General features: G+C 35.8%; 1 protein-coding gene across 1 annotated transcript; it reads left to right on the forward strand.

Annotated features, from left to right (window-relative positions):
• Positions 1–12,603: 12,603 nt before the first annotated feature.
• Positions 12,604–19,509, forward strand: LOC108671601. Its single transcript, XM_018159170.2, has 7 exons — positions 12,604–13,111; positions 14,481–14,677; positions 15,463–15,640; positions 15,950–16,079; positions 16,389–16,567; positions 17,395–17,427; positions 17,899–19,509. Exons 1-7 carry the CDS (start codon positions 13,105–13,107, stop codon positions 18,018–18,020), a joined length of 846 nt encoding a protein of 281 aa, XP_018014659.1. The 5' UTR covers positions 12,604–13,104; the 3' UTR covers positions 18,021–19,509.
• The last annotated feature ends 7,315 nt before the right edge of the window (positions 19,510–26,824 follow it).

Below are 26,824 nucleotides of genomic sequence, written 5' to 3' on the forward strand. Positions count from 1 at the left end.
GAGATTAGTTGCTTCCTGAAAAAGATTTACACTGAACGAGATAATTCCTAAATCGAATTCGATGACAAATGTTGACTAACCTTAACTGAAAAAATTCGACTGTAACTGTGTTTATTAGTTAGTATTGACTTGTTGAACACTGCTTCGAAATCAGTGATATTTTTTTTTCAATTCACGTTATCTAACGTAATCTAACGGTCCTAATAGTTATACTTTGGATTTATATTATATATATATTTTTTTCTACAAATTGAAAAAAGTTGTCGTGAACTTTCGTTCCGAATTCAAAACGATGGTAAGATATTTAAAACCGAACAATAATTTCCATGATAATCTGTTGATTCCGGGAAGTTATTTTTGCTCATAGGTCAAAATTATTATCATATATTACAAAGAAAAAGAAACTTGAAGTGCATGGAACGCCGCACATAATATTCGTGGTGCATCATGGCAGAACAGCGCTGTGCAGCGCACTCAAGCCTGCAGCAATAATTGAGTTCCACAAAAGTTATCTCAAAATGGACAAAGTTGGAAAGTCTTACGCGCGCGAAAAAGTATCTCAGCAATGTTTAATGAAACTCCATTGCCTGCTTATAATACATGTATCCTTTTAAATCTAGACCTTTGGTACTATGTGAATCGGGTTTGAGGTTTCAAACTTTGCCGTATTTTGAGCAAAATATTGCGCGGTGTACACGATTTCTGATTAGAAGATTATCAAAATTTAATAAAGCACATATCATTCATATATTGATCTACACAACGAAGATAATATTTTTATTTGAAACTGTCCCGTTTGTTTTGTATAGTAATCGAAAACTTCCAATGCGCAATAATTTCAAATTCTTCAAAAGCCTCATCAAAAATTATATTCACTTAATATAGTTTAAAATTCTATAAAATGTTATTGTAGTTCGATATGCACCTTAAAGTGTATATATGCTTTCAGGAATTATAAAGCTATTTTAACAAAATAATTATTCGAAAATATAACTTAAACGTTACATGAAAACAATGAAAAACAGAAAACATCATCACTCATAAACAGTTAATAATAAAATTAAATAACTGATAAATTTTTACCAATATTATCTTAAACTTAGAGAAAAATGTTTTAGAATTTTAAATGTTAAATAGTTATGCTGAAATTTATTGTTATTCTTTGCTGTCTAACAGAGATGTGCATGCAACTCTTTAGTGTGGTTGGAGTTGAGGTATAATAAATTAATAAATGAGCCTGCAATTAAAAAACTTTTCGCGTCTGACTCGAAGTGCTAAAGAAATCGACAAAGCTGTCATAAAAAATTTTTAATCAGTTAAATAATTTCCTGTAGTTGGCAATGGCTTATGCATCAAAACATCTGTACCAAAAAATTTTACGACTGTGAAACAAGTTTACGTAAAATCTACGTTTCATTTTACTTCAGATTTTATTTACTTACTTTTTATTTTCATTTAACTTTTTACTATAACTATAAATGTAAACAAATAACTTTAGAACAATTTCATTCCAAAAACAATTTCTTTATGAATTATGTTGACAATTTTCTACCTCGTGCCATTCTTTGGCCTGCGAGCGGCGGTCTAGCAGATTATCTCATACAAGACGGCCAACTTTTTATTAATCCAAGTACGGCATGATTAAAAAAAATACGTCAATAGGTGCATTTTGATTAAATACGTGGCCTGCAAATTCTTGATAGGCATTTTCATTGGACTCGTGCCTACTCGCGCCTGAATTTCATTTCATTCCTACTCGCAACTGAATTGCCTGAATTTCAACACTGAATTCATCAGTCGTGCGTTCGCTATGGTCTGCAGGAGATTAACATTCAGTGACACTCAGAGAAATATGAGTGATTCAATGGACAAATAGCGACACACTTTTTGCACTTATGTGAGCCATCCAAACCCCGTTTAGCCCGGCAAAAGTGTTTCAGTGCCACGCTTACTTTTTATTATGTTTTGTGTTAGAATATTGTCTACTTAAGAACGCTTTGTGCATTTAACTGTGACACAAAATTAAACTGTATTATACAATGAATTTAAAAGCAAAGAAAACACCAAGCAAATTCACCATATCGATATTGAAAACGTTTCGGAGTCCAGCTCCATCATCAGTTCGAAAAACTAAAAATGAATAAAATCATATCTCGATTGGAACAACTTAGTCCCAGGGTACGCGAAAAGAACATAAAAGCCTAACGATTCACTATTTCCAGATTATATGAACTAAACGCATTATTGAGACGCGGTTTTCGTTTGAAGATATGTAGAGACTCCAAAATTCTCAAATCCTAGCAGCCAGAAGTGGAACCGAGTATCCTGAAATCACTCTGAAGCCACGTCGCACTGTTCAGCATGGAGGCGCACGGAAGAAGGATGAGGCTTGGAGAGAGGCAAGTTAGAACGATAGCTCCTGCCACGGTGCCCTATTGCACCCTATACCACGGTGCCTATTGCACGGCATTTATTGCACATTGCCCTATTTTGGTAGTGCGTCTGAAACTATGTCTAGAGATACTGTTCAAAAAGAAACATTTTACTGCTTGAAAAATATACTACGAGAAATTTTTACTACGAGAAAATTTACTGCTTGAGTTATGAGTAAATTTGTTGTTTCGTCTTTTCATATCTAATCGGGATTTTTCGGAATGGCAGTGCGTGAATATTTTTGTGGACCACATTCTCCCATAGCGAACAGGTGAGCTTGCAACATTCTGGGTGAATATCATGTTTGTGGTACCTATAATAATGTTAAGGGGACCGACTACCCTAAAATTTTCAATTTTGGCGTTTTCTGGTTTTTGAGCTCATCTTAAAGCTGGAATTCTGCTCTTTCCAATGGTACCACTGCCATCGCTGTACGCCAATATTTACGTTCATGACGTCTCTTCAAAGGGAAGCGGGTGGGAGAGTTCTTTAAGTAAATAGATATAAAGTAATTAGCTGCTGAAATCTTTGAATATAGTTTCTACTTGAGTTGTGCTGCAGTTACATGCTTAGTCTCATCTTAAAGCTGACATATTGGTGTATCTGGCATCTGAGCTCAGTTACCCTCCTAACATTGTACGTAGAGGTGCGCTACAAGTTGCTGCTAGCATCCTTGAGTGGATTAAGCTACAGAAGCCTGTAGTTTGGTATCCATGCTACATTGAGTGCCTATTTCGAGCCGCACGGGACTTTGTCGCGCCGTCCTGATAAGTTTGAAAAGTTCAACTTATTGTCACGGAAAACCTATCTCCTCCTACAGTTTTCAAGCTAAAGCAATGAGACATACACCATTCGATTCGTAAGGAAACTACCTAAAAATTTGATGATCATTTTTTTGAATTTCTGTCTGGTTCATATTTTATATGGAGGAGAAGGGGGGGGGAGGAGGGAAAATGAGAAAAATGGGATAAAACGCGCATAAAAAAAAACTAAGGGGAAAATGAGAAGAGTGATCATCAAATTTTTAGGTATGGTCCTTACAAACCGAATGATACGTGTCTCGATGTTGTAGGATGATATTTGTAGGAGGAGATAGATTTTCTAAAGTACCCCTTTTTAGCCGTTTTCTATCAATTTTTTCGAAAAATTCATAGAAGCAAAATGTTATTTTTTTTACATTTTACGTATGTATTTGAAGTTTCATGATGATCGGACAATAACTGTATCAGTTTTTTCTGGAGGGTAGTCGGTCCCCTTAATTAAAATAAATTAAAATAAAATCTGCTTGCGATACTAATTTACTGTGATTTATCACATGTCAGACTTTCATGACTGCGTATCTCGTTGCCTCCAAGTTTCACTCTTGATTTATGATTTAGTTTTTAATTTTCTGTTTCGATAGTTCTGTCATTATGTCTTAAGGCTTGTAGTCAAAATGCAGCGAAGTCTGAGAGCGAGGTTTTCGCGACCATCGTGTAAAATCCTTGATCTGCCCAAAGCTCGGCCAGTCGCTACCTTCGAGCTTGTACTCTTTGTAATATGATATCATAGCCAGACCCTTCTTCGCGGAAACTGGTCGCTTTCAGGTGGCCGAGGAATGCCCAACGGTCGGCTATAACTAATTGGACTAGGCCGACCACTGGCCACGTATTATTCTTCGCCCCTCATTGACTTCGCCTTTACCATGCCACCCGTCGTGAGCTGACAGTTGAGTAATTTACGACGTCTCTTTCCCCTCAAACATTGCACAACGTCTCCATTTGAGCAGCTAGTATGCGGGATTTTCCCTCCGCGTATCAGCAGACTCGATCATAACTATTTTTCGGTAGAAAATATCTACAACAAGGAGGCTGATCAAGGAATGCCGATTATACCATTCAATGGAGAATAAAAATTACAACCCGTTAACATCTCGAAAAAGTAAAAAAGTCGCAGACATGATGAACAATAATATTCAAAGTTTCTTGAAATTTCCTCTCATTAAAACTCTTTTGATACAAAGTTTACATATTTTTTGTTACTGGTCGACGCTTATAAATAAATAGCTGGGTAAGTATGGAAAAATCCATATCGCCATCTCATTTGCGAGTGGAGTAAAGTCTATCCTAATTAGTGAAGAAACGCTTAGGGAAGAGCCGAGCCTGTTCGAAGCCTCTCGGTTTTCAATCAGGGCCTTAAATGACTGTCACTGTTAATTTAAGCCAGTTCAGCTGAGTAATTCCCCTTTCAATCCAATAATGTTCAGAAGTACACTTAAATTCAATCCACATACAGTCCTTACATAAAGTAGACAACCTAATTCTTCCTAAGTCACAGATAACTACAAATCATGCTGGAAAATGACCGTAATCATCTACAGCTCGGAAGATGTAGACATCCCTACCTCATCGGCAATAAAAAAAATGTGAGGAAAAATGTTTAGTTAGTAATCAGCAGGTGCTAGGTACTTTAACGAACTCTACCAGATCAACGTTCTACCGTACGTTTCAACGACGCAAATCTATGACAAACAAGACAGTAATCTCTCTAGATGGCTGACGCCAATGATGCAATTTTACAGCTCTGCCAGTTGTGTTGTTTACTTGTTAATAATGAGGACCAAGTTGACAATTTTATGCTCCTGCGAACAGCTTTCGAATTATGAATAAAGGATTATGTCTGAAGGACTAATAATATTTGTGAATGATAAGTCTATGTAATGAATTCAACTTTTCAATATATTTGATTTTTACAATTTATTGCATTTATTTTGGGTATAAATCAGGAAATTTTGCTAAATCCAACAATGGCAGCGCTGTGATGACAGGGCAAGAAGTTCTGTACCACAGTTGAGGCGTGCCTTAATTTCCGTACTTCAGCAGGACCAAGTTAGGCAGAGTTGCCTTGGCCGCGTCGCGAAACCTACTAACTTCTGACGATCGTTTAATGGCAAAATTGGATAAAGCGCTTTGAAGGCGTCTTTGAATTTTGATTTTCTACCGCCGTGTTTGTAAATATATCATTACATGAAGCGTAATGTGATTAGAAATTTCAGGAGAACAAATTTTATGTGAGGCTTCTCCGTGATACGGTATAGAGAGCATTTCATAAATAAATGAATAAATCTCGCTCAAGATTTAAAAACTTATTAAAATATTATCGCACAATTATAGAACATATGATGGAGAGCGTTTCATAAATATATGATAAATCTCGCTCAAGATTTAAAAACTTATTAAAATATTATCGCACAATTATAGATCAAATGTTTATTAACCACCAACGGTGCAAGAACTACTTTGCTTGACATGCTTTATAAATTAGCTAATATATTATTATTCTTATCAAGCTCGCCACCCAAGCAGACCACCAAACGTCGCCGTTCACAAGCTTCTCTGCTTTTGACGGCCAGGATTAATTTAATCTTGAAAGAAATTCCAGCGATCACAGAAGAAAGACCTTCATGATGGCCTCATGGAGAGGTCAGAAAGCATCAGCGATCATCTCAAGGAGCCCAGCAACAAAGGAAATAAAAATGCTCCAGTATAATCGTTTATGCGATCCATAAATCTGCCCGTCACCTTCCGGTTTCTAGGTTCGAGCGGCCACAAAGGACCTGTGCCGCGGTCAACTTCAGTAACTCGGTTTTCGTAAAAAATATCATTTAATCACAAATTATTATAACACCAAAAAGACCTTCATTAGAGAAGAGAAAATGAACCCCAAAATTCGTTAAACTTGCTATCTAATTTATTAGGGCAGTGACGGGGGAAGAAGCGCTATCTTCGTCCGTCCACGCAATGAGATGAAACATGTAACTATCACAAAACCTGTGTCGTAATAAAAAGATTATTTTTTCTGTAAAAAGTCGCATGTGACTTATTATCAAAACTATTTCGATAATAAGTTGAACAAACAAATTATTAGTATCGAATTATTGGATTGAATATGTGTATGAATCCCTGATTATTCCTTAGATTTTGATTATTGTTTATCAGGCATACAAATTGTTGAAGTGAATTCTTTCATGAATAATGAAGTCTAATATAAAATATAAGATAAAATTTTTAAAAAATACCTTCAAGCAGAAGAAATACAATTACGCCAGAAATGGTAGGCCAAATTTCATTGATTATTTTAAATAATGTTCATTTTAACAAAATGTGTACATACTTACTTAACTAAGGAAATATTTTTAGATAAATTTAAAAATTTTCACAAAATTTACACATTACTTACGGCGAATTTCCGCGTTATGTAGTTATTTCATGAAGATTCCACGGCGAGTGACTTATATGGGCGCTGTCTTCTCCCTTCATAGTTAATTGCGAAGCTCGAGGCGACATTCGCCAAAATTTCACCAAGTCATCACCTTAAAATCCTGCCAGGACAAGCAGAGCCCTTAATGAACGTGGTAAATAAGGGGAATTTTAACCTCCTGTACCCAGCAGGTGCGAAGTAGCAATTTGGTCATTTTGCTCCCGATTGGAAGTCATCAATTCTAATAGCAGACTGTCGGTCGCTTGTGTCACCTCTGATAAAACTTTGAATATTTCTATTCGGCGGAAAACCGCAACGCCTTAAAAATGAACTAACCTGCCAATCTGTGCCAAGAGTACATCAATGAATAACCCAAAATAACTTGAAGATTTTTAAATTCCCGCAATAAGTTTGAAGGAAATGAAATTTGATAACTGCGTGATAATTCTGCAGAGTTCATGCATTCGTGTGCAATAACAGAGAGCTTACTGAAAAATGAGGCTATTGAAAATCCGTATGACGTATATTTAGCATAAAAAATTCTATCAAATGTTTGATTTAGCGAAGGAAAATAATAAAAAGCACTTGGCGAGGGAAATATTAGCCTGAGATTCAATTTTAGTAAATGGAGATATTGAGGCTATTACCAAAAATCAGCTACTTTAACTCCTCTCCGATGAATTATGTTTGATGCTCTGTCATCAATATTATGATATATTTTTCAATGTCTTATATTAATTGAGCCTTGGTGGCTATAAAAGGGAAGAACGTGGAAGTATTGAGAGCGAATCCAGGGAGTCTGTGCAACAGAAAAATAACTAATAAAATGCTATAACAAAAAGGGGATAAATGTACATTGAGACGAAAAAAACTACTAGCAACTTCATTTATTCATAGAAACTAAAAAGAAAATCTAATAAATTATTCGTTTATTAATAATAATTATTATTACATCACTATTTATCGATAACTTGACAAATTATAATACAAACTCTATTAGTTTGTATATTGTAATTTTTTGTTTCTCTGAGTCAATTTCCGAACAGCTTTTTATTATTCGAAGTTCTTTACATACAAAGTTTTCCAGCTCATCAAATTACCGAGTCTGACTAAAAACGTCGCGGTTTATCATCCAGCGTCAGCAGCCATGTCTGTGGGAAACTTAGGGCACAGAACGAGTTATATTTTGAACAACTTCTTTGCTGGAGTTATCTGGGGTATGTCTTTAAAGCGGATGTGATCAATTAAATACGAGGTTGTTTTACATATAAAAATTGCTTTCAGTTTCCAAAAATACCCGAGAGCAATGTAAAATAAGTTTATGAGAAAAGGTGCCACTAGACAAGAAAAATTTTCAGGAAAGCAATTGTCGGCTCGTTCTCTTCTTGCTCATTACGACGGATGATGCGACGTATATGTTTTTTGGATTCGTTACTCAGATACTTTCTCATGGGCATGAATCACTGCTTGGTGACACCACCAGATGATTTTTCTTCAAGATGGAAAACCTTGTCGTGTAAATGCGGAATGATGGGATATATAAATAGCACAGAAAATTGGACCTTCCTCACACTATAAACGAAAATAAAACATAATAACACAAAGTATCTTGTACTCGCTTTTTTGAGAGCATTTTAGACTTTTGAAGTTTTGCAGTTTGGAGCAATGAACCTATCATTAATTAAAAGACTGTAAATACTGCCATCTTCATGATATAAATTAATCGAAGAACAAAAAAGTTCATGAATCTAGCATTTGTGGGAATTAAATAGACAAATAATAAATCCTATCTTAAAAAAGGAATATAATCCTTAATATTCCATCTGAATTCAATGATCCCTTCACTATTTATGAAGAAATTTGCCAGTTCCGTGAGAACAAATTTTCGCTAAGAAAAATACCGGCAGCGGCGTTGCGTGCTGAGTGCTACTATCTTTTTCATTGTCTGGCAGCTGTCTTAATCACAGCTTGATTATTGAGCAAAGCTCATGAGTCAACAAAAAATATCAGTGCACTAGAATTTCCTGGCCAGAAATCAACCCCTAACTAAAATTTTTCTGAAACTTCGGCAAAAATTTGCTCGCTGCCACTAAAATGATCGACTCCGTCACGCTCTTGAACACATCGCTGCGGTCACTTTTTAGCGCATTTTCTCATTTATGGAAAAATGCACTATTGTGCTCGCCATGTCCGTCTGTCTGTCTGTCCGTCCGTCTGTCCGTCTGTCCGTGACCTCAAGTTTTCGTCGACGAGAAAATGCGCTCTCTGTCACTCACTGCAGTGAGTACTGAGTTATATTTTTATTGACAGGCATCCGCCAGAGATGATATGCATAACGTCTCACAAAGTTAAATGATGTATGCTGACATTATTTAACTATGATGTAATTTTGGTAAAACATCTGGCGGTAAAATGTAATTAAATGATGTAACGATGATGGTGGTAAAATGTAATTACCTATGATGTAATTTTACTATTTACATATGTATACTGACAATATGATGTAATTTTACAATATTGTCAATCCGCCATAGATGATATGCATTACGTCTCCCAAAGTTAATCAACGAAATAAATTTGCCGGTGACGTGAGTAATGGTCATGTTGAATGAAATGATAACACAAAAACTTTATCTTAGATCGATTTGCATTGAAATTTCTTTTCCTTTAGTAGGCAAAAATCAAGATACGAATGATACAGAAGACGGTAACGAGCAAATACCCATCAAATAGTTAATTTTGTCTCTCACGTCATTAGTTATATTAACGACAATTAGAGACGTCTTCTGATTTATAATTTTGACGAAATAAAACAAAAATAGAGAGAAATTTTTTCACTGATGAAGTGAACGTTAGTTTGAACGAAGATGATATATGAAGTACACTTGAACACACAAATCAAATTTATTTGGACATGTCTATCCGCAGGGACCATGGTTTATCGAAACCAGCAAGCGATTAAAGATTAAACTTTAAATTTCAATCTTCAAAAGAAATTATCACGTTTAAAATTGAAAGATCCTCTATCGGAAAATCTAATCTTAATGTGTCGAGAATTTGAATCTTCTTGGTTTGAAAAGTTTATCTGCTTTTGTCGAGAAGTACAATCTCCTTAATTGTGCCGAGAATTTGAATCTTCTTTTTTTTCGAGAAGCTGAAACTGAAGAAGCTGAAGTTGAATCTTTCCTTGTCAAGAAATTGACTTTTCAAATATCAAGAAGTTGAATACCTATGTGTCGAGAAATTAAATAAAATTAAATTCTTGTGTCAAGATGTGTAATCTTCTTGTGTCCAGTGCTTTATATAAAGCTTAACCACATTTTTGAAATGGACGCTCGTTAAGGGAAAAAATGCAAGTTTGGGATTATGCATACATTAATATATGACTGTGATGACTGGATGAACATGACATCATCACCAACTTATAAAGTTCTTAGAAATTCCTTACGAAATTTTTTGAAATTTACTGAGCTGGAAAACGTTGGTACTTGAACCGCGAACTGCATTATTTTATTTATTTTCCAATAATAATTTTTAATGATTTTCAATGGGTATACGATAAGGCTTGCACCTTAACTAGTGCGTTAGAAGTAAAGTAAAACAACTTATAAATGAATTGTCCAGCTGATAACGTTAGAAAACTAACTTTTAAAAATTCACAAAAACGGCAAAAGAGGATGGTTTAAAGCCGGCATGGGATACATGATGAAAAATACGTTGGAGTGAATTGAGTTAATATTTCTGCATCGTCCGCCCAAATGCAATATGAATAAGGAATAATCTAATCGCTTGATTCGAATGAAATTTTCATATTTATTTCATAACTTGATACGGATATTGTTTTTATCTATGTAGGAGACAGAAATATTTTCTACGGATATTTGTCGCCCTAAGTCTAAAAAAATCATTTCCCAAAAACTAAATCAAAAAATTTATATTAAAAGCTGCACTTAAGAAGGGGTCGCAATTTTCTAAATTAGCTATTTGCTAGTCGCCATGAGTGCTATGGAGTCTCCTGAGTCTAGAGAGCTTATTGGCGTGAACAATTATTCTTTAAATGTGTTCCCAGTTCATTATTATTTTAGATAGTGTTCATTTCACTTTTTCCAGTCCATTATTGTTCTGGAAAGTGGATGGTTGAAATTAAACCTTATTCTGTTCATGGTAACTATATGGATGAGGTTATTGTCACGATACTTAATATTCAATATGAGTGAGAAATCATGCATTAGTCAATAATTTGCAGTTAATATAGTGTAGAGTGCTGCAGAGAAATTTATAATTTTGATCAAATAAAAACGTACTACTATCAATTAACGGATGTCGGTACAATTAAATTGTTAAGGGATGTCGGTATACCCTACAGACTACCTCATCAATTTTTTACCGCAGTTTTGGATTAAACGCGCACAAAAAATCACTTTGAACATAACTTGGAGAGCACGCAGTTAAAAGGATTCGGCCATTGTAGTGCATTTTATATTATTTCTTAGGTATTCTTCGATCACAGACGCACGATGCTTTCTCGCTGCCTACATGATCGTTATTATCAGTGGCGGACTAAAAATTAAAACCCAAATCCCTCGGGTACATTCCGTAACCTAATTCACAGCCTGCCGTTTAGCGAATAGAAAATATGCTCTTCTGAAGCCCGTTGCAAATTGTTCTCTTAATTTCGTGAATATTCCTAATTTAATTCTTCCCAGGATTTATGATGAATTAAGTTAAAGGTTTTCTCTTGTCTCTTGATGGAATGTGTTTGAATGAATGTAGCGAGGTCTGTGGACAACATATATAGACTACACTTTGTACATCACGAACAATTATATGCAATGATAATTTACAGGGACGAACCCTAACCATCGAACAAAATTTAATCTAGTTTAAAAATAAAAACATTGTCGAATTTAAGCATAACTGCGAATTTGTTCCAAAAAATATTCGTGGTCAGCTCATTGAATATCAAATAAACTAAATAATGCTGATAAAGACCCGCAAAACATGGTGCCCTCGCTTGTCGAATTTAACATAACTGCGAATTTATTTCAAAAAAGATTCGTGTTCAGTTCATTGCATATCAAATAAACTAAATAATGCTGATAAAGTCCAGCAAAACATGGTGCCCTCGCTTTCGAATTTAAGATAACTGCGAATTTGTTCCCAAAAATATTCGGGGTCAGTTTATTGCATATCAAATAAACTAAATAATGCTGATAAAGTCCAGCAAAACATGGTGCCCTCGCATTGGCTGAGAAGATCTTGCACCTGCGACACGTCACCAGTGTAGGTGGGGTGAGGAACGCTGCACCTGCCGTCCAAATATGTGCACGACAGAACCTGTTTTTCTCTGAGATAAAACAATCCTGCGGCCTTAACAAAATATTCTTCAGAAACCAGTACGCGGAAGTCATGGGCGTGTTCAATAAATGGTAAATCGAACGGTCATTCACCGGGTATGCAAATAGGACTAGAGATTGTCATTTGTTTCGATTTTTAAAATTATTTGTTTAGAGTTATTTACTCTGACATACGAAAGCAGCTTATCTCTTACAGAATTGCTTTTTTCATTGTAAGTAAATAATGTGTTCTCAATAAATTTTAAAATATTATATTTCGTCAATGTTACACTGTATCCAAATTCAACTGCTCATTAGCGATTCAGCACGCGTAAGATTGTGTTAGAGATACCAAACCGTGAGGTTATAGCCGGACATATGACAATATGGTCTCAGATCTAGAGACCTGCAAAAACATGAGAGGGCAACCGCATGTAGAATAAAGACCGTTTCGCTCGGCTCGCTCTCAGTGCCACATCTGACGCGGGTGTGGGTGGTCGTACTTAGATTGTCGTCCCGCATCCCATGAGTGCCTGAGAGACAGATAAGAAGTTTTTAAAAATGCTTCTTCAAAGCACGAGTCTGTATAATTTTTTTGAATTCAACTAATTACAACGTGAAAAACTTTTACAAAAAATTATGTGTTCCCATTAGAGAATTTGTTTACACGCGGTATTCTTTGTTTTGAAATATGATGGGTATCAAAATGTCATAGTTTTTATAACAACAGCTGACATATTTCTTACAATTCAGTGGCTTTATTCAGAGCGCTGTGAGAGTGGAAAGTAATGAATTACTTTGAAAACTCGATCAGTGCCAATTTAAATAAATTAAATCCACATGACAAGCATCCATAAAAAATTTCGATGCGATGAATTTTACGTATGAGTAAATTGACTTTATTGATTTGTTATACCCGCGTCAGCTATTAGCAAGCTAAAACTAATAAGTGAAGCGTGATATTGTTGAGAACATTTAAATCGTTATACCGAATTTTAATAATAACAAGAGGAGATCAAAGAGAGATTTATAAGAAAAATTATATAACTAAAGGGAAAAAGAGCACGTTGTTTGTGTGTAAACGTTGACATCGATAATGTCAGGTGAGTTCAAATAGTCGTTGAAAACTAAATTAATTTCAAATAAGTACGACGATTTAGTTCATTGTAGCATTTACATGAAAATACCCTAAATTGGCTTCGGAATTCAGCCTTAAAGCTAATTTAAGATTTTCATTTAATTCAGCAGTTATCAATTATATTATTTATTTACTTCAGTCATCATTTTCATAAGTTTATGTTTGCAAGAAAGTATTGGGCCAAAACATGCCTCTTATTCGAGCTGCATTCGAATTTTACTGAGATTGAGAGAAAACCGGCTGTATCTCATACGTCGTATTGCAAGCTAATAAAAACATATTTTACAAACAAAATAGTTTAATCAGGATCATACATATTACAAAATAAAATAAATATTTACTTGCTTGCAGTTTCTGAATGATTCTGTCACTTCAATAGAAAAAACGCATCAAACTAGTTTTTCGCCAAGAAATAGTAATATAAATATAAAACTAGATTCTGACAAGGCTACTATCCAGTGTTAGATTTCTGTTTCGTAAAACACGTGCTATTCTATTCTTGTATCATGAGATGAGCTTTGGATTTAACATATCAATTTCATGAAGCATTTGTGAGCATCACATCGCTAGTGTTTTATGCTGATGACATCTCCGATCCTGAACCTTCCATTTCAATCGTCCTGAGAGATCAAGCCTTCATTCTGGAGACGCAGAAGCAGTTTTGCCTTTAGAAATGAGCCCATAACTGCTTCTAATCTATCGAAAGAGCTGGAATGATTCTAGAATTTTTTTAAAGTAATCTTGTTAATCTAGAAATGAGTTCAATAATCAGGCCGACATAATTATTTCCGTATAGAAACTTGAAGCTGTCACATTCAGTCGATTGTGAAGCTATTGAAATCGTAAAATCACGTTTTAGGCAAAATGATTAAGTTAATCGCAAGTTGAGGCGAATCTTACTCCATCAAAATTATGATAAAAAATTCATCTAGTGTTTTCATTTACATGTCAAAAGTTGTATCCCATAAATGTTGTATCTTATTTCGAAGCGTACAATAACCGTTTATACAATTCCTTGTTGGTAACCTTACTAATAAAAAATTAACCAAAAATATTCTTCGGAATGTAGTGCTAATTGCTAAGCACCATTAGTTTTTGTTTCATCATACATGATTAATTAAAAATATTCCCTGAATGTCATTTTAAATAAACTTTTCCCTCAAAAACTGCACTTAAATTAATTAACAGCGCTCATAGCAGTCTTTATAGTCGTACGCGGAGAAGTTAAACTGATTTGTGTAATAGCAATTATAATCGCAATTCACATATCGTCTTTATTAACACAGAATTTTGTATAGAAGCTAATTTAACCTGTGCAATAATGATTTCTTTAGATTCAAAATTCGAAGTGCTGGGAGTGGTAGGAGGAGGCACAGTGAAGAACGGAACGTGTCCGCTGGTGGTGATGGACTGCCAGTACAACATTCCTGATGGTGAAGAGGCAGCAGGTCTAGTGGTTAAATGGTACCATGGTGGACACGGTGGAAAATTCAAGCTTGTATATCAGTGGATACAAGGAATGAAACCTCAGGTAATTCAGTAATAAAATTTCAATAAGAAATACGCTCATGCATGGTCTTCAAAGAAAGCTTCATTAATAGAATGAATGTTGAGACACTCGATACGTCATCAAATATATTATAAATCCTTGCTGAGACCTGCCTTTTGATCTATTAATTTCATCTGAAGAATTTTTATTCCCTGCAAATTGGAATATAATGCATTCTGATAATTATTCGTGCGCGTTTGACTAATAAAATTTCGTGAACTAATTGCTATTATAACACGTATTTTCTGGGAACAAGGGGAATTTTTCAATGCACTCGCAAGGAACAACTGCTGACGTTCATTCCTAAGAGAATGTATTCATACTTGAGTGAAATTAAGTATATTCATACTTAATTTCACGAGACGCAAGTGTATTCTGTATACGAATTTATCCATTCAAGATTATATTTAAATACAATAAAAGGAAACATTATTCGTTTATTCATCACTAGGATAAGGTGTCGAACTTTATTAGTTCCAATGTTAAATGGTTACTCTTATAAAATTTGAAGAAGATAAACTTTATTTCCAAGATCAATATTAGCGTGAAATTTAGTGAGAATCTTTTTCATAATATTAATTCATTTAGAATAATCAGGCGATTAATTCAAAATTTATTTTTATATGGTACAAAATTGATTACTTGAAAGTAGGAGATGATTGCTGGGGCTAGCGGGTCTGTATAAAATAAGTTACATAAATACGAGAAAATTTTAATCAGTACACCATGCAAGAAGCTAATTTGTTCTCGGTAAATACAACTTTCAGGCTCTGGGTATCCTGCGAGGAAGGCTGGATCTAAATTATGAAGCATCTTTTGATCCATTGAAGGCTCACAGCGCGCTGGCTTTCATAAGACCAACGGCAGAGTTGGCAGGAGATTATAAATGCAAGGTTTCCACGCACTTACACGAGGGCTCTGCCACAGGAAATCTCGTTCTCTACAGTGAGTTTCGCTGTGTATTTCGTTGGCCTTGTTTTTTTCTTTAGGTCCATGTGAACGTAATGAGCAAGCAGGTTCTAAGCCGGTAATTTTCTTGATGTAATATTTTCAGTCATATCAATGGTTTTAATATCGTCGCAAGATGTTAGGTATTAATGTCAAATGCTTCAAGCCGTAATACTAAATATTCAAATATTCCTTATCTATTTGTATTTACAATAAATATAAATGCTAAAATAGTAATAATAAGTTTATACTAAATTCAATAATGTATTTATACTAAATAAAAAACGACGATTAACTTTGTTACAGCCTCGGCATCGTCGTTCAATATCCAGGTGGCTCAAGATTCGCTCAGTCGAGTCACTGTTAACTGCGTGGGAGAAGGCGTTTATCCGGAGCCTGATATTTCTTTATCTAGCACCGACCTCAACACAAGAAAGTAAGGAATAAATCCTTTAGAAAAATGGTGACATGATAATTATACATATCGATATCGTTATATATTCATCAATTTTGTTTAATTGAGGGGAAAAATTGGAATTTGATTATATCTTGTAATATTATGTCTCCCCCAATATAATTAACAAATTCTTGAATAAGCCAAAATTTTTTGTTACGTCTGAGAAAAATGTTAATTAAGCTGATTAATGAATTTATTGTTTTATAACATATCCTAAAATAATCCGGAAAACTTTATCATCAATATTTGTTAACAAGGCGTCAAAAAAATTTGAAACTTCGCCCTCAGGCGAACGCCTATCCACGCGACGATATACAAAGACAGGAACAAGGCAAGCAATCTGTACAGAGTGTCAGCGACTGCCAGCATCCCTACATACCAGCTCAACAAGGAGACTGTCTTTGGCTGCGCCTTGAGCCTGCCTGGTACAGACTACAGACTTGAGGACAGACTTCTGTATCATCTCGGTGAGGATAAATTCAGTGGAATAGATTCATAAAATCAACAGACTTGAGGGTAGACTTCTGTATCACCTCGGTGAGCATAAATCCAGTGGAATAGATTCATTAAATCAAAAGACTTGAGGGTAGATTTTTATATCAACTTGCTGAGGATACTTTCAGTGAAATAGATTCATAAAATCAACAGACTTGAGGGTAGACTTCTGTATCACCTCGGTGAACATACATTCATGAAATAGATTCACATAATCAACAGATTGAAGGGTAGATTTCTGTATCACCTCGGAGAGGATACATTCAGTCAAATAGATTCAGTAAATTTTCGGAATATTTTGATTCTTCTTACACTATCGTGATTCACGTGAAAACTTTATGAAACGCCTGAAAATATATCATCGAAATAATGTCATGCATCATTGAAGAAATTGATGATTAAAATTGATAATTATAAAACATTGAATCATTATATACTACTATGCATGGTTTAACAAAGAAAATTGCATGGATTTGATGATAATGGAATAATAGAAAATTAAATTTATATTGATAAATATGTAAAATGAAGTACAATTTTTGTGGATAGCACTTCAAACATGTAAATAAGCTTTTGTCCTCAGTGCAGTATTTACGAATGATATCATAAAATATTTAACGGCTTGTCCATATCCATGAACATCACTATATACGCGACCAAGGAAATGGTTATCAAACTTAAACTTGAATTGATTTAATTTGAATTCATTTAGCCGTTTAAATGTATCTTGAGCCTGGTTTTAGACATTTTTTCAATTTTAAGCATCGATGTTTAATCATTTGATTTAATTTTTTTGCAGAGGCAGTGAGAAACGATAATGCACGTTCAGCAGGTATGAGATTTTGTATTGATGTTTATTACGTTTATTCTATTTATAGGCCTAACATTTTTGTGTATTCGAAAGAAAGTGATGAATAAGTTTTATAGTTCCATCAATATCACAGAAATGATCCTTCAGGTTATTGATCAGAAGTTAATATGGCTAATCGTATTTCTGATCAATAAATAACATGACTCTTTTTCAATTGATTCATAGCCACAGGCTGGCTTTGGTCCAAAATGTAATCAATATCCTAGCCAATAAACAAAAAAAAATTAACGTTGAAAATGAATTTCACTCTATCCATTTCGATGGTTTCACATGTCATGTCTTCCACACAACACACGTAAAAAATGTTATCGATAGGGAGCATGTAATGCATATTCACGAGGGATTCTTAGCTCTCAGAAATCCTTTCTTGGAACGCGACGCTCGCATCTCCGAGGTAAGCTGATCCTAATGCAGTGTTGTTTTTGTCCTCAGCCTCAATGCGGAGCACGAGTCTCGCATTACAACCCTCTCCCCTATTGTTCCTGCTCGCTCTCGCATTTTACTGGTATTCCTCGAGGAGAAGAACTCGAGGATCATCTCGGCCACCTCAGTGACGAGCTGCCAAGAACAACCCTCTCCCTTATTGTTCCTGCTCGCTCTCGCATTTTACTGGTATTCCTCAAGGAGAAGAATTCGAGGATCTTCTCGGCCATCTCAGTGACGAGCTGCCAAGAACAACCCTCTCCCTTATTGTTCCTGCTCGCTCTCGCATTTTACTGGTATTCCTCAAGGAGAAGAACTCGAGGATCTTCTCGGCCATCTCAGTGACGAGCTGCCAAGAACAACCCTCTTCCTTATTGTTCCTGCTCGCTCTCGCATTTTACTGGTATTCTTCGAGGAGAAGAACTCGAGGGTCTTCTCGGCCATCTCAGTGACGAGCTGCCAAGAAGTTAAGAACAACCCTCTCCCTTATTGTTCCTGCTCGCTCTCGCATTTTACTGGTATTCCTCGAGGAGAAGAACACGAGGATCTTCTCGGCCATCTTAGTGACGAACTGCCAAGATAAACTATTTGCCGGTCCGAAATGCAATGAATTTTTCCGACATATGAATTCTAAAAATTGTAATATTTATTCATAAAGTATTGTTCAGTGCCATTTGAATTCACTTAGAGAGCTGTTTGATGCCGTAGTTATAACTGTGTTTCACCGTTGTTATAGTTTGGATATCAGTTTGATCATTGTAATTGAATTTTTATAGAACCCATAAATGGAAATGTACCTATAAATGCTTATACATTATTTATATTAGTTTCGAATGCTTTATACGAATGAACATAACTTTCGTCATTTGTGATATATGTTGGTGTTTTGTATCTCGGTTCAACTTTTCTATCATACACTACTTCTGTATGATAAGCAAAAGTTTTATAAGCTTCCAGTTAGGAAAATCTGTGATAATAATTGTAATTTAGATTTGTTTCAAATTAGTCCTAAAATACCGGCTTTATGCGGTGAAACATTCACGGACATTAATCACGTCGTAATTCCTAATTTGAAATGTGGCATATTTATTTGAATGAAAATGTAAATTTTACATTGTTTTTCTTTTTATTGATGCAAGAACATCTCTTTGAAAACAAGTTGTCATCTCCTACAACGGAATTAATATGATTATGAGCCAATTTTTGAATGGATAAGTAATTTGCTTTAAGAATAATGGTGATACGTATTTTTATAGGAAATTCAAATTAATAATGTTTATTCTATAAATAAATGAATATTGAAATCGCCGATTATTCCTATAATAATATAATTCACTATTAGCTAATTATGTTATTCTTTAGCCTCCTAAGAAACCGTTTTTATGGCAATTATGGAGAGATTTTTCAGTTATCTTCATAATAAATGCAAAAAGATTTCCGCTGTCTAAATTTATGAGTGAAACTACACTGTTAAAAGTATTATAACTATACTACTGCAATAAGTCTTAAAAATGTAAAAAAATCTATTCGAAAGCGTATTCGGTGGCTTACATCAATATAATATGGCTGGCCGCATTTATTAATAAAAAGGACAGACGGGGTCCTGCAATTTAATATAAATCCTCTGATAAATAATAGGCTTTTTATTTCACCCCGAAAACACCTGCAATCTGGCGTCTCAGATTGCAGAGAGCTGACATGTCGCTAATGTGGTAGATGACATCGCCAAGAGATCAAATACTCGTCCTGTCAACCCATCATTTCTCAAGCAATCCAAGAGTCGTCTTCTTCCTCCATGGAGGCGCGAGCTTTTTATTGGTAATAACATGGTAATGATATCCTTCTCGAGTTAACAATTTGTATTTATTTCTCAGGGAGGTATTTACGTCAACGAATTGTGATTTCAGAGGGTTTGTGACTTCCAGCATTAAATCAAAGTCTGACAGTGCTCTTTTTCAATGACAAAACCATGATAATCCGTCACGGCAGGTTGACAATTTCACGGTACGAGTTAATACTTTGAATTGCTTAAATGCAATAAATTATGTGATTTTGATCTATTATCTGCAGTTTACATGATCTTTCATCTCACAGCAAAACACTGTAACTGCTATAAGTTACAAAAATCGTGTTTTTCATGAAATTGATCGTCCTCTCCGTGCATGTAACTGGGGATGGATGAATTTTATTTGCTGAACTCATGTGGCGGTAAGGTTAAGTAACCTGGAACGGAATTATCAACGCAATAAATGTCGGAATTATTTAACTACAATAATATTTATCCAATGGAATATATGTAATTTTTGAAACTCGAAGAGGCATTTCATTATAAAATTAAATGAAGAAATTAAATTCGTAATTTTTGTAGCAAAGGAAGCATATCTAGGCTACAATAAATCCACAACAACTGTAGCACGGTGAACTGAAGTCAGCCAAGCAGGCAGATTTGGAAACGTGCAAGCACATTTGTCTCCAAATTTTTTCACATTTTCATTCCTTCATTATTAAATTGATCATTTCAAATCTTTGAAAAGGCTCGATGAAACACCTTCTTATTAGATACACATACGTAATTCTAGGCATTTGCTGTCTAGCCGGTTCCTCTGAAAATATTCACTATCCAGTAGTTCAAATTGTATATTTAATCATTTTCTTCATTATTGACAGTCTAGTGTTAGAAATTTTTAGAATTAACTATTCTACTTCTCTTGTGTTAGAAGTAGACGAATTGCCATTAATGTTGTTATGGTATGGACTAACACTTAGCAACGAACAGGTCAAATTGCAGACTGTCAATCAAAGGTCATTGCTCTACACGACTCTGCCGTATTGTGAGGCTGAATTAAGTTTGCCTCAACCTCATTTTACACGTGCATTTATACGCAGTTTTGAATGAAAGTGAGAGCGGAAGCTCACTCCATTAAAGTATGGGCCACAAAAGCCTTTTGTCTCCGGCTCCGAGGGACAATCTGTGTTAAGAGTTCCATATGGAGCTAAAGACCGGTACACAAGACTGGAAACTTTGTCCGGATCTGCATGGAGGTTGCGGTGGCGAAATAAACTTTTACTAAAGAGTTGTGCTGCGGAGCTGAAACACCCCCAGAATTTTTTCCCAGAATCTTCCAATGGTAACTTAGCTCCATTAGTTATTCATTTAATATATATTCAAAACGATACTAATTGTCTCTCAGCGAATAAAAGTATTTAAAATCACGATAAAATTATAACTGAGCTAATTATTCCAATAATTAAAAACACGATAGTTTAGGCGAACAGACCACGCTTCAATTATATATTATAACAACATAGTAGTAAAGCAATAAAAAAATTCAGCGACAATCTTCATCATTTGATAAGCGGTTTTATCTACTCCAGGTATTAAAAAATAACGTGAGATAAGAGATGGAAAACGTAATATTCCTTCATCGATATCTGTAAGAAACGCGAGGCAAATCACTCACTTTCGCAACAGATTAGCTTACTGATAAACAACGACGTGAGTGGAAGCTATCTTTCTCTCATCATTAGAGTGCATATTAAGAGGCGTGTGACTGTACAGAGACATCGACTGTAATGAAAACACGCACTCTCTCATGACATCATTCACAGGAACTTTCGATTAATGAGATTTTCTTATCACTCGATTGATGACTGATAGAGGCACCTAACATCTGATAGGGAAAATTTAATAATAAATTACCGAACTAAACTCGATGCTTGATTAAATGGCATACAGCGGTTTTCAGTATATGTTTGCTATTTCACTTGACGCTTAGAGCATTTTTAAATATTTTGAAGACTTAAATTCGCGGCCAAAGATACTATCTAGTGTGAAAAATAATTCAGGGTTGGAATTAAGACAGAGATGGCGCAATCAGGGCTCGGGTTTCGCAGGCGGAAATAAATAAAAAAAGATTTTATTGTCCGAGAATGTCTTATTTGATTCGAGAAAAGATGCGAGCCTTAACGGCTGCCATTGGAAGCCCTTTCTTGAATTCATTTATATTTTGTTGCACAGCTATGATTCAAAGAACCTAGTCATTGAGTTTAATGGTTTGAATTTTATCACATTTGTTACGTTTGTCGTGAGAAGCGAATTTTATTCAACGCTCGAGATAAGCAGGATCATTTGTACCATATATGATGTCAAAGCATAATCTCTAGCCCTGCTAAGGAACCTTTTTTTTATTTTTTTCTTGTACATTTATGTTTCAATAGTAATTCCATTTGCATAACCAGGCTTTTTCTCTTGAATTTTTATGTATGTCTGATGTGACCACAAATAGCATCATGATAAAGTTAACATGGATAAATTAACATAATTAAAATGAAGCTCGCACGTAGAGCAGAACTGAGGAATTTCTCGCTATCTACGTTCGTGTTAGCGATATTTCCCGCTTCAGCGATGTTAGATCCGGCATTCCGCTTATCTTGAGCAGATTAAAACATGGAAAAATATTGTTACGTGGGCCAGTTATCGTATCCCAAGCTAACCAGCCGTACTGGACGTAATTTTTCATGTATCTCAACTCAAAGCTTGAAATGGAAGACACGCTCCAGCTCCACACTGTACTTACGCATGTCAAGATGAAACATGTCAAGATGAAACAATGTTATAATACAACGCTACTATAATGAATAATAATGGCACAAAATTATATATCCTTGAGATACGATAAAGACGACCTCTTCCGCCGTAGCTAATTAGCCTTTCATTTTAAGTTTATTTGCACTTTGAAATGCATGCATTGCCGAAGAGTAATGCAGTTAATTCAAGCGTACTCTACTTCATTAACCATCAGCAACAGATTCCTGAAAACATACATGAATCAACATACAACGTATACAGTTGGCTATTATTATACAATTAATAATAGCACTGTGAACGCCGGCAAAGAAAAAGGTGATGTGAAACAGCTATCAGGACTTCTGACATTAATTTAGAATATGTAAAAAATATTTTAATAAATAGTCAGTGCCAGCTCAATGAATGGAAACCTTAAAATGTTAGTAAGACATACAAATATTTACTTTTTTCTTCTAACGCTAGGGCGCTAAAAAACTCCACAGAGAGATGCTACAAAAAAGATCGAACACTTGAACAGAAATACGGAAATGAGCCAAGCGTTCGGCGAGATTCACTAAAACATTCTTCCCATTGACTGTACTCAACCTCGTGAAAAATGTCCTCTCATTGTGGAGAAAAATCGTCGCAATGTGGACACAAGCCCCAGCTGTGCTATTGTCGGCGAGCGATTTGGTCCATTGAATATCGAAGCTTTAATTTGACGAGTCAGAAAAAGATGACTGAAGTCAATTCACTGCCGAGTCACGGCATTCATTGCATCAAACTCGGTTTGGTGACAACGGATTGAAACTCGATTCATGTAATTATTTGTCATGCGCGAACTGCTTTGTTTCGTACTTTTTAGCTCTCAACTCCGAATGAAATGAAGGAGCAATTACTTATTTTTCACGGTTGGTTGTTGGCATAAACGATGTCTGAGAAATTAATGTCTGTAAAATTGAAAAAAAAATTGTTGTAGTTTCTCAATAGAATTTTTGAGTGTCGATTAATTTCTATACCTTTGCTATATTTCATTTGAAACAAAATGCATCGATATTAACAGCTACATGAAAATTCTCACTTATATATTAATATAATATATGTAAACATAATTAAACAATATAAACTACGTAAAGTGCACCAGACTAAACTCGATGCTACATATGTACATATAGACATCTCTCATAGTGACTGACACAGTTACCGGTACACAGGTGTGTGAGATACTCCAATTAAATGTCTGTATATTCCAGTGTATGGCAAGTGAGCCAACTTTTAATCGCACCGGCAGAATGGAGAAGAAAGAACCCTTTATACTCGGCATAAATTTACTGCTGAACCCTTTATACTGAACATCAATTTACTAGTGAATCACCGGCAGCTTATGCGTCGGTTGACATGCAGCAATGAAGCATATGTCAACAAACAAATGCTTCTCTCCGAAATAAAAAGACATATATTTACTTAAACAAAATCGAATCGAATAAAGTAATGTATTTATAAATAGGAACTAAAAACTTCAATTTTGCGGCAATAGTACAATAATTGACACTTACTGTTAATACGTCAGTCACATTGATGTACTACACGTCGTAAACAAAGGTGGCGAAGCGTCGTAAACAAATGTGCCATGTATACAAACAAAGAATAAATTTGATGCCAGAATACTGGCCGCCATAAACTTTATGCCGGCACTGAATAATGAGTGACTGACGACATATATGCAAACTTGGGAAGCTTGTGGTCGCTAAATCTTCGTCACTGAAAAACTCGGCTAAAAGGCAAACAATAAGCTACTGATAGCATAGGAAATTACAAAAATTAAATCGTATAGTGAAAATAAATGATTCTGATGTCAGAAACAATGCACAGAAAATTCAAACAAGTGCATGCGAGCAACGGAAGCTGCATAAATCATTTCCATGACATGGCATGTCGTGCGGCACAAGAAGAACACTCTTCCTTTGACGACGATATAAACACAAGTACATTTCCTACCGGGAGTCCCCTTTATGAAACCTTAGGGCAAATGGCCGGCGTTTTATCACAGTTCACGAACATGAAAGCACAGTTACGGTGCTCTCCGTCCTCTGCTGCGCTGGATAATCGGGAAGCTCTATTGTTTCCTCCACTGGACCGCAGAATGACGGCCATTGCCGGCCCAGATACTGCGGCAACATGAACAACGCTGCATCAGATAATCATGCATTATGCCGACCCTCAATTGCGTTTATGACTAACGTCTACAGGGCGGACATAATTACATGTTGATGACGCTGCCCATCAGAGCGAGCTATGCCGGTATTCTTGAACAAATAACTAAGCTTGGTTATATGGATTGAGGATAAATATATCATATCCAATATCTTCTAAATATCCTCTAATGGGACCAGTACAAGCATTCTCAATCATTTTTTAGCAGCGTTTTCACAGATGAGAATTTGAACAGTATTCCAGCTATTGAAGAGTGTCCATGCAGTGTGCCCATAGTTGACTGTTTTGAGATTCACGAAGAAGAGGTTCTCAAGCGCATGGTCTCCCGGAATCCCAACAAGTCATGTGGACCACACGGCTTCCACCATAGATTCTCAAAGAATTAGCAGCCATCCTGTGTTAAAAAAAACCTTGAATGAAGTTACTTTACAAACCGATTGGATAGAAGCTCAAAAGTGACACCGCTGTTCAAAAAGTTGACAAGAGTAGCCAAGCTAGTAACTATCGTCCTGTCAGTCTCACAAGTGTTGTGTATATACGGGAATAGTTTCTCTTGTGAGGGATAGTATAATCGATCACTTGATTGTTAATCATATCCTATCAGGATGTGTGCATTGCTCAACTTCCGACAAACCATGCACCACTAATCTCTTGTCTACGTTGAACGATTGGACTCACCTGCTGGACGGAAGGGAGCCAGTGGATGCAGTGTATACCTCGATTTTGCCAAAGCATTTGCCAGTATTCTGCATGAACGACTATTACGTGAAGTGAAGTCATTGGGATTAGAGGGAAATGTACTCAAATGGATCAGAGATTTTCTAGTAGGTAGACGACAACGTGTCAGTATTAACGGAACCGTGTCAGACTGGGCATCAGTGCGCAGTCGCGTGCACAAGGAAGCGTTCTTGGGCCTGCTTTGTTCGTTGCTTTTATAAATAAACTCACAGAAGTAGTGTCAAGCGTGTACTCTGTGTATGCTGATGACACTATAGTTTATAAAACAGTTAAAGATGCGTCAAGAAAGTGCAAATGCAAGATGATCTTGACAGTATAGTTGACTGGGCTGATTCCCAGCAGATGCGTTTAATTAATTAATGCTGACGTTTAAAGTACTTCACTTCGGCAGAACTAATGAACGACAAGCGTAAAACATGAGAAGACGCCATTGCAGCCACACAGTTACGATTGAAAAGTCGACAGTGGAAGTTAATGTCAACAAGGAGCTAAAATTTTCTAGGCATATTGTAATGCAAGTTAATCAATCCAAAAAACTTCTTGGGCTCCCACTACGAGAAACAAGATGCAGAAGCAATGAATCTGTTTTTAGCGCATTTTCTCATTTATGGAAAAATGCACTATTGTGCTCACCATGTCCGTCCGTCCGTGACTTCACGTTTTTGTCGACGAGCAAATGCTATCTCGATCTGTCACTCACTGCAGTGAGTACTGAGTTACATTTTTTATTGCTGTCGTTCGCCCGAACCTATAGAGTTTCGAAACACCGTGTGGTCACCGAAACTTGAAAAGCACTAAACTTTGGTTGAGAGTGTTCAAAGACGTGCTACACAGATAATTATTCCAGGCTTGAAGAGCAAGCCTATTGATGAAAGATTAGACACTATGAAACTTCTAAGTCTCAGTTATCGACGTCTGCGTGGGGACCTCATTGAGGTTTACAAGTATACTCATGGTTTATACAAGGTCCCTGAAGGATTCCTAAAACTTGAAACAAGAACCAACACCAGGGGATACGACTGTAAGATAAAAATTAAAAAAATTCATCCATGCGACAACCTTACTTCTCGCTTCGAGTCGCCATGCGGAACAGCCTCTCCGATGACATTGTTGACGCTCCGAGTATGAATTAATGCGTTCAGGAACAGACTAGATAATGCTATGCAGGAACCTATATTCAGTCTTGTAATGCCTTGTACCCTACGGAATAAATGAAAGTCCTATAACGACTTCAAACCAGCGTCAGTTGAAAAGATCTGGTCAACAGGCTGGTTTTTAGATCTGTGAACAAGTCAAGAAAAGTACCGGAATCGGCGACACGTCTAACCAGGCGTATTCTTCAACGCCGAAGATACTAAACTATACTCTACTATACTATAAATAATTACGAAAACAGCGGGTGCTGTGCACTAATTA

The sequence above is a fragment of the Hyalella azteca genome, unplaced genomic scaffold (genome assembly GCF_000764305.2).
Source record: "Hyalella azteca isolate HAZT.00-mixed unplaced genomic scaffold, Hazt_2.0.2 contig12387, whole genome shotgun sequence".
Classification (NCBI taxonomy): domain Eukaryota; kingdom Metazoa; phylum Arthropoda; class Malacostraca; order Amphipoda; family Hyalellidae; genus Hyalella; species Hyalella azteca.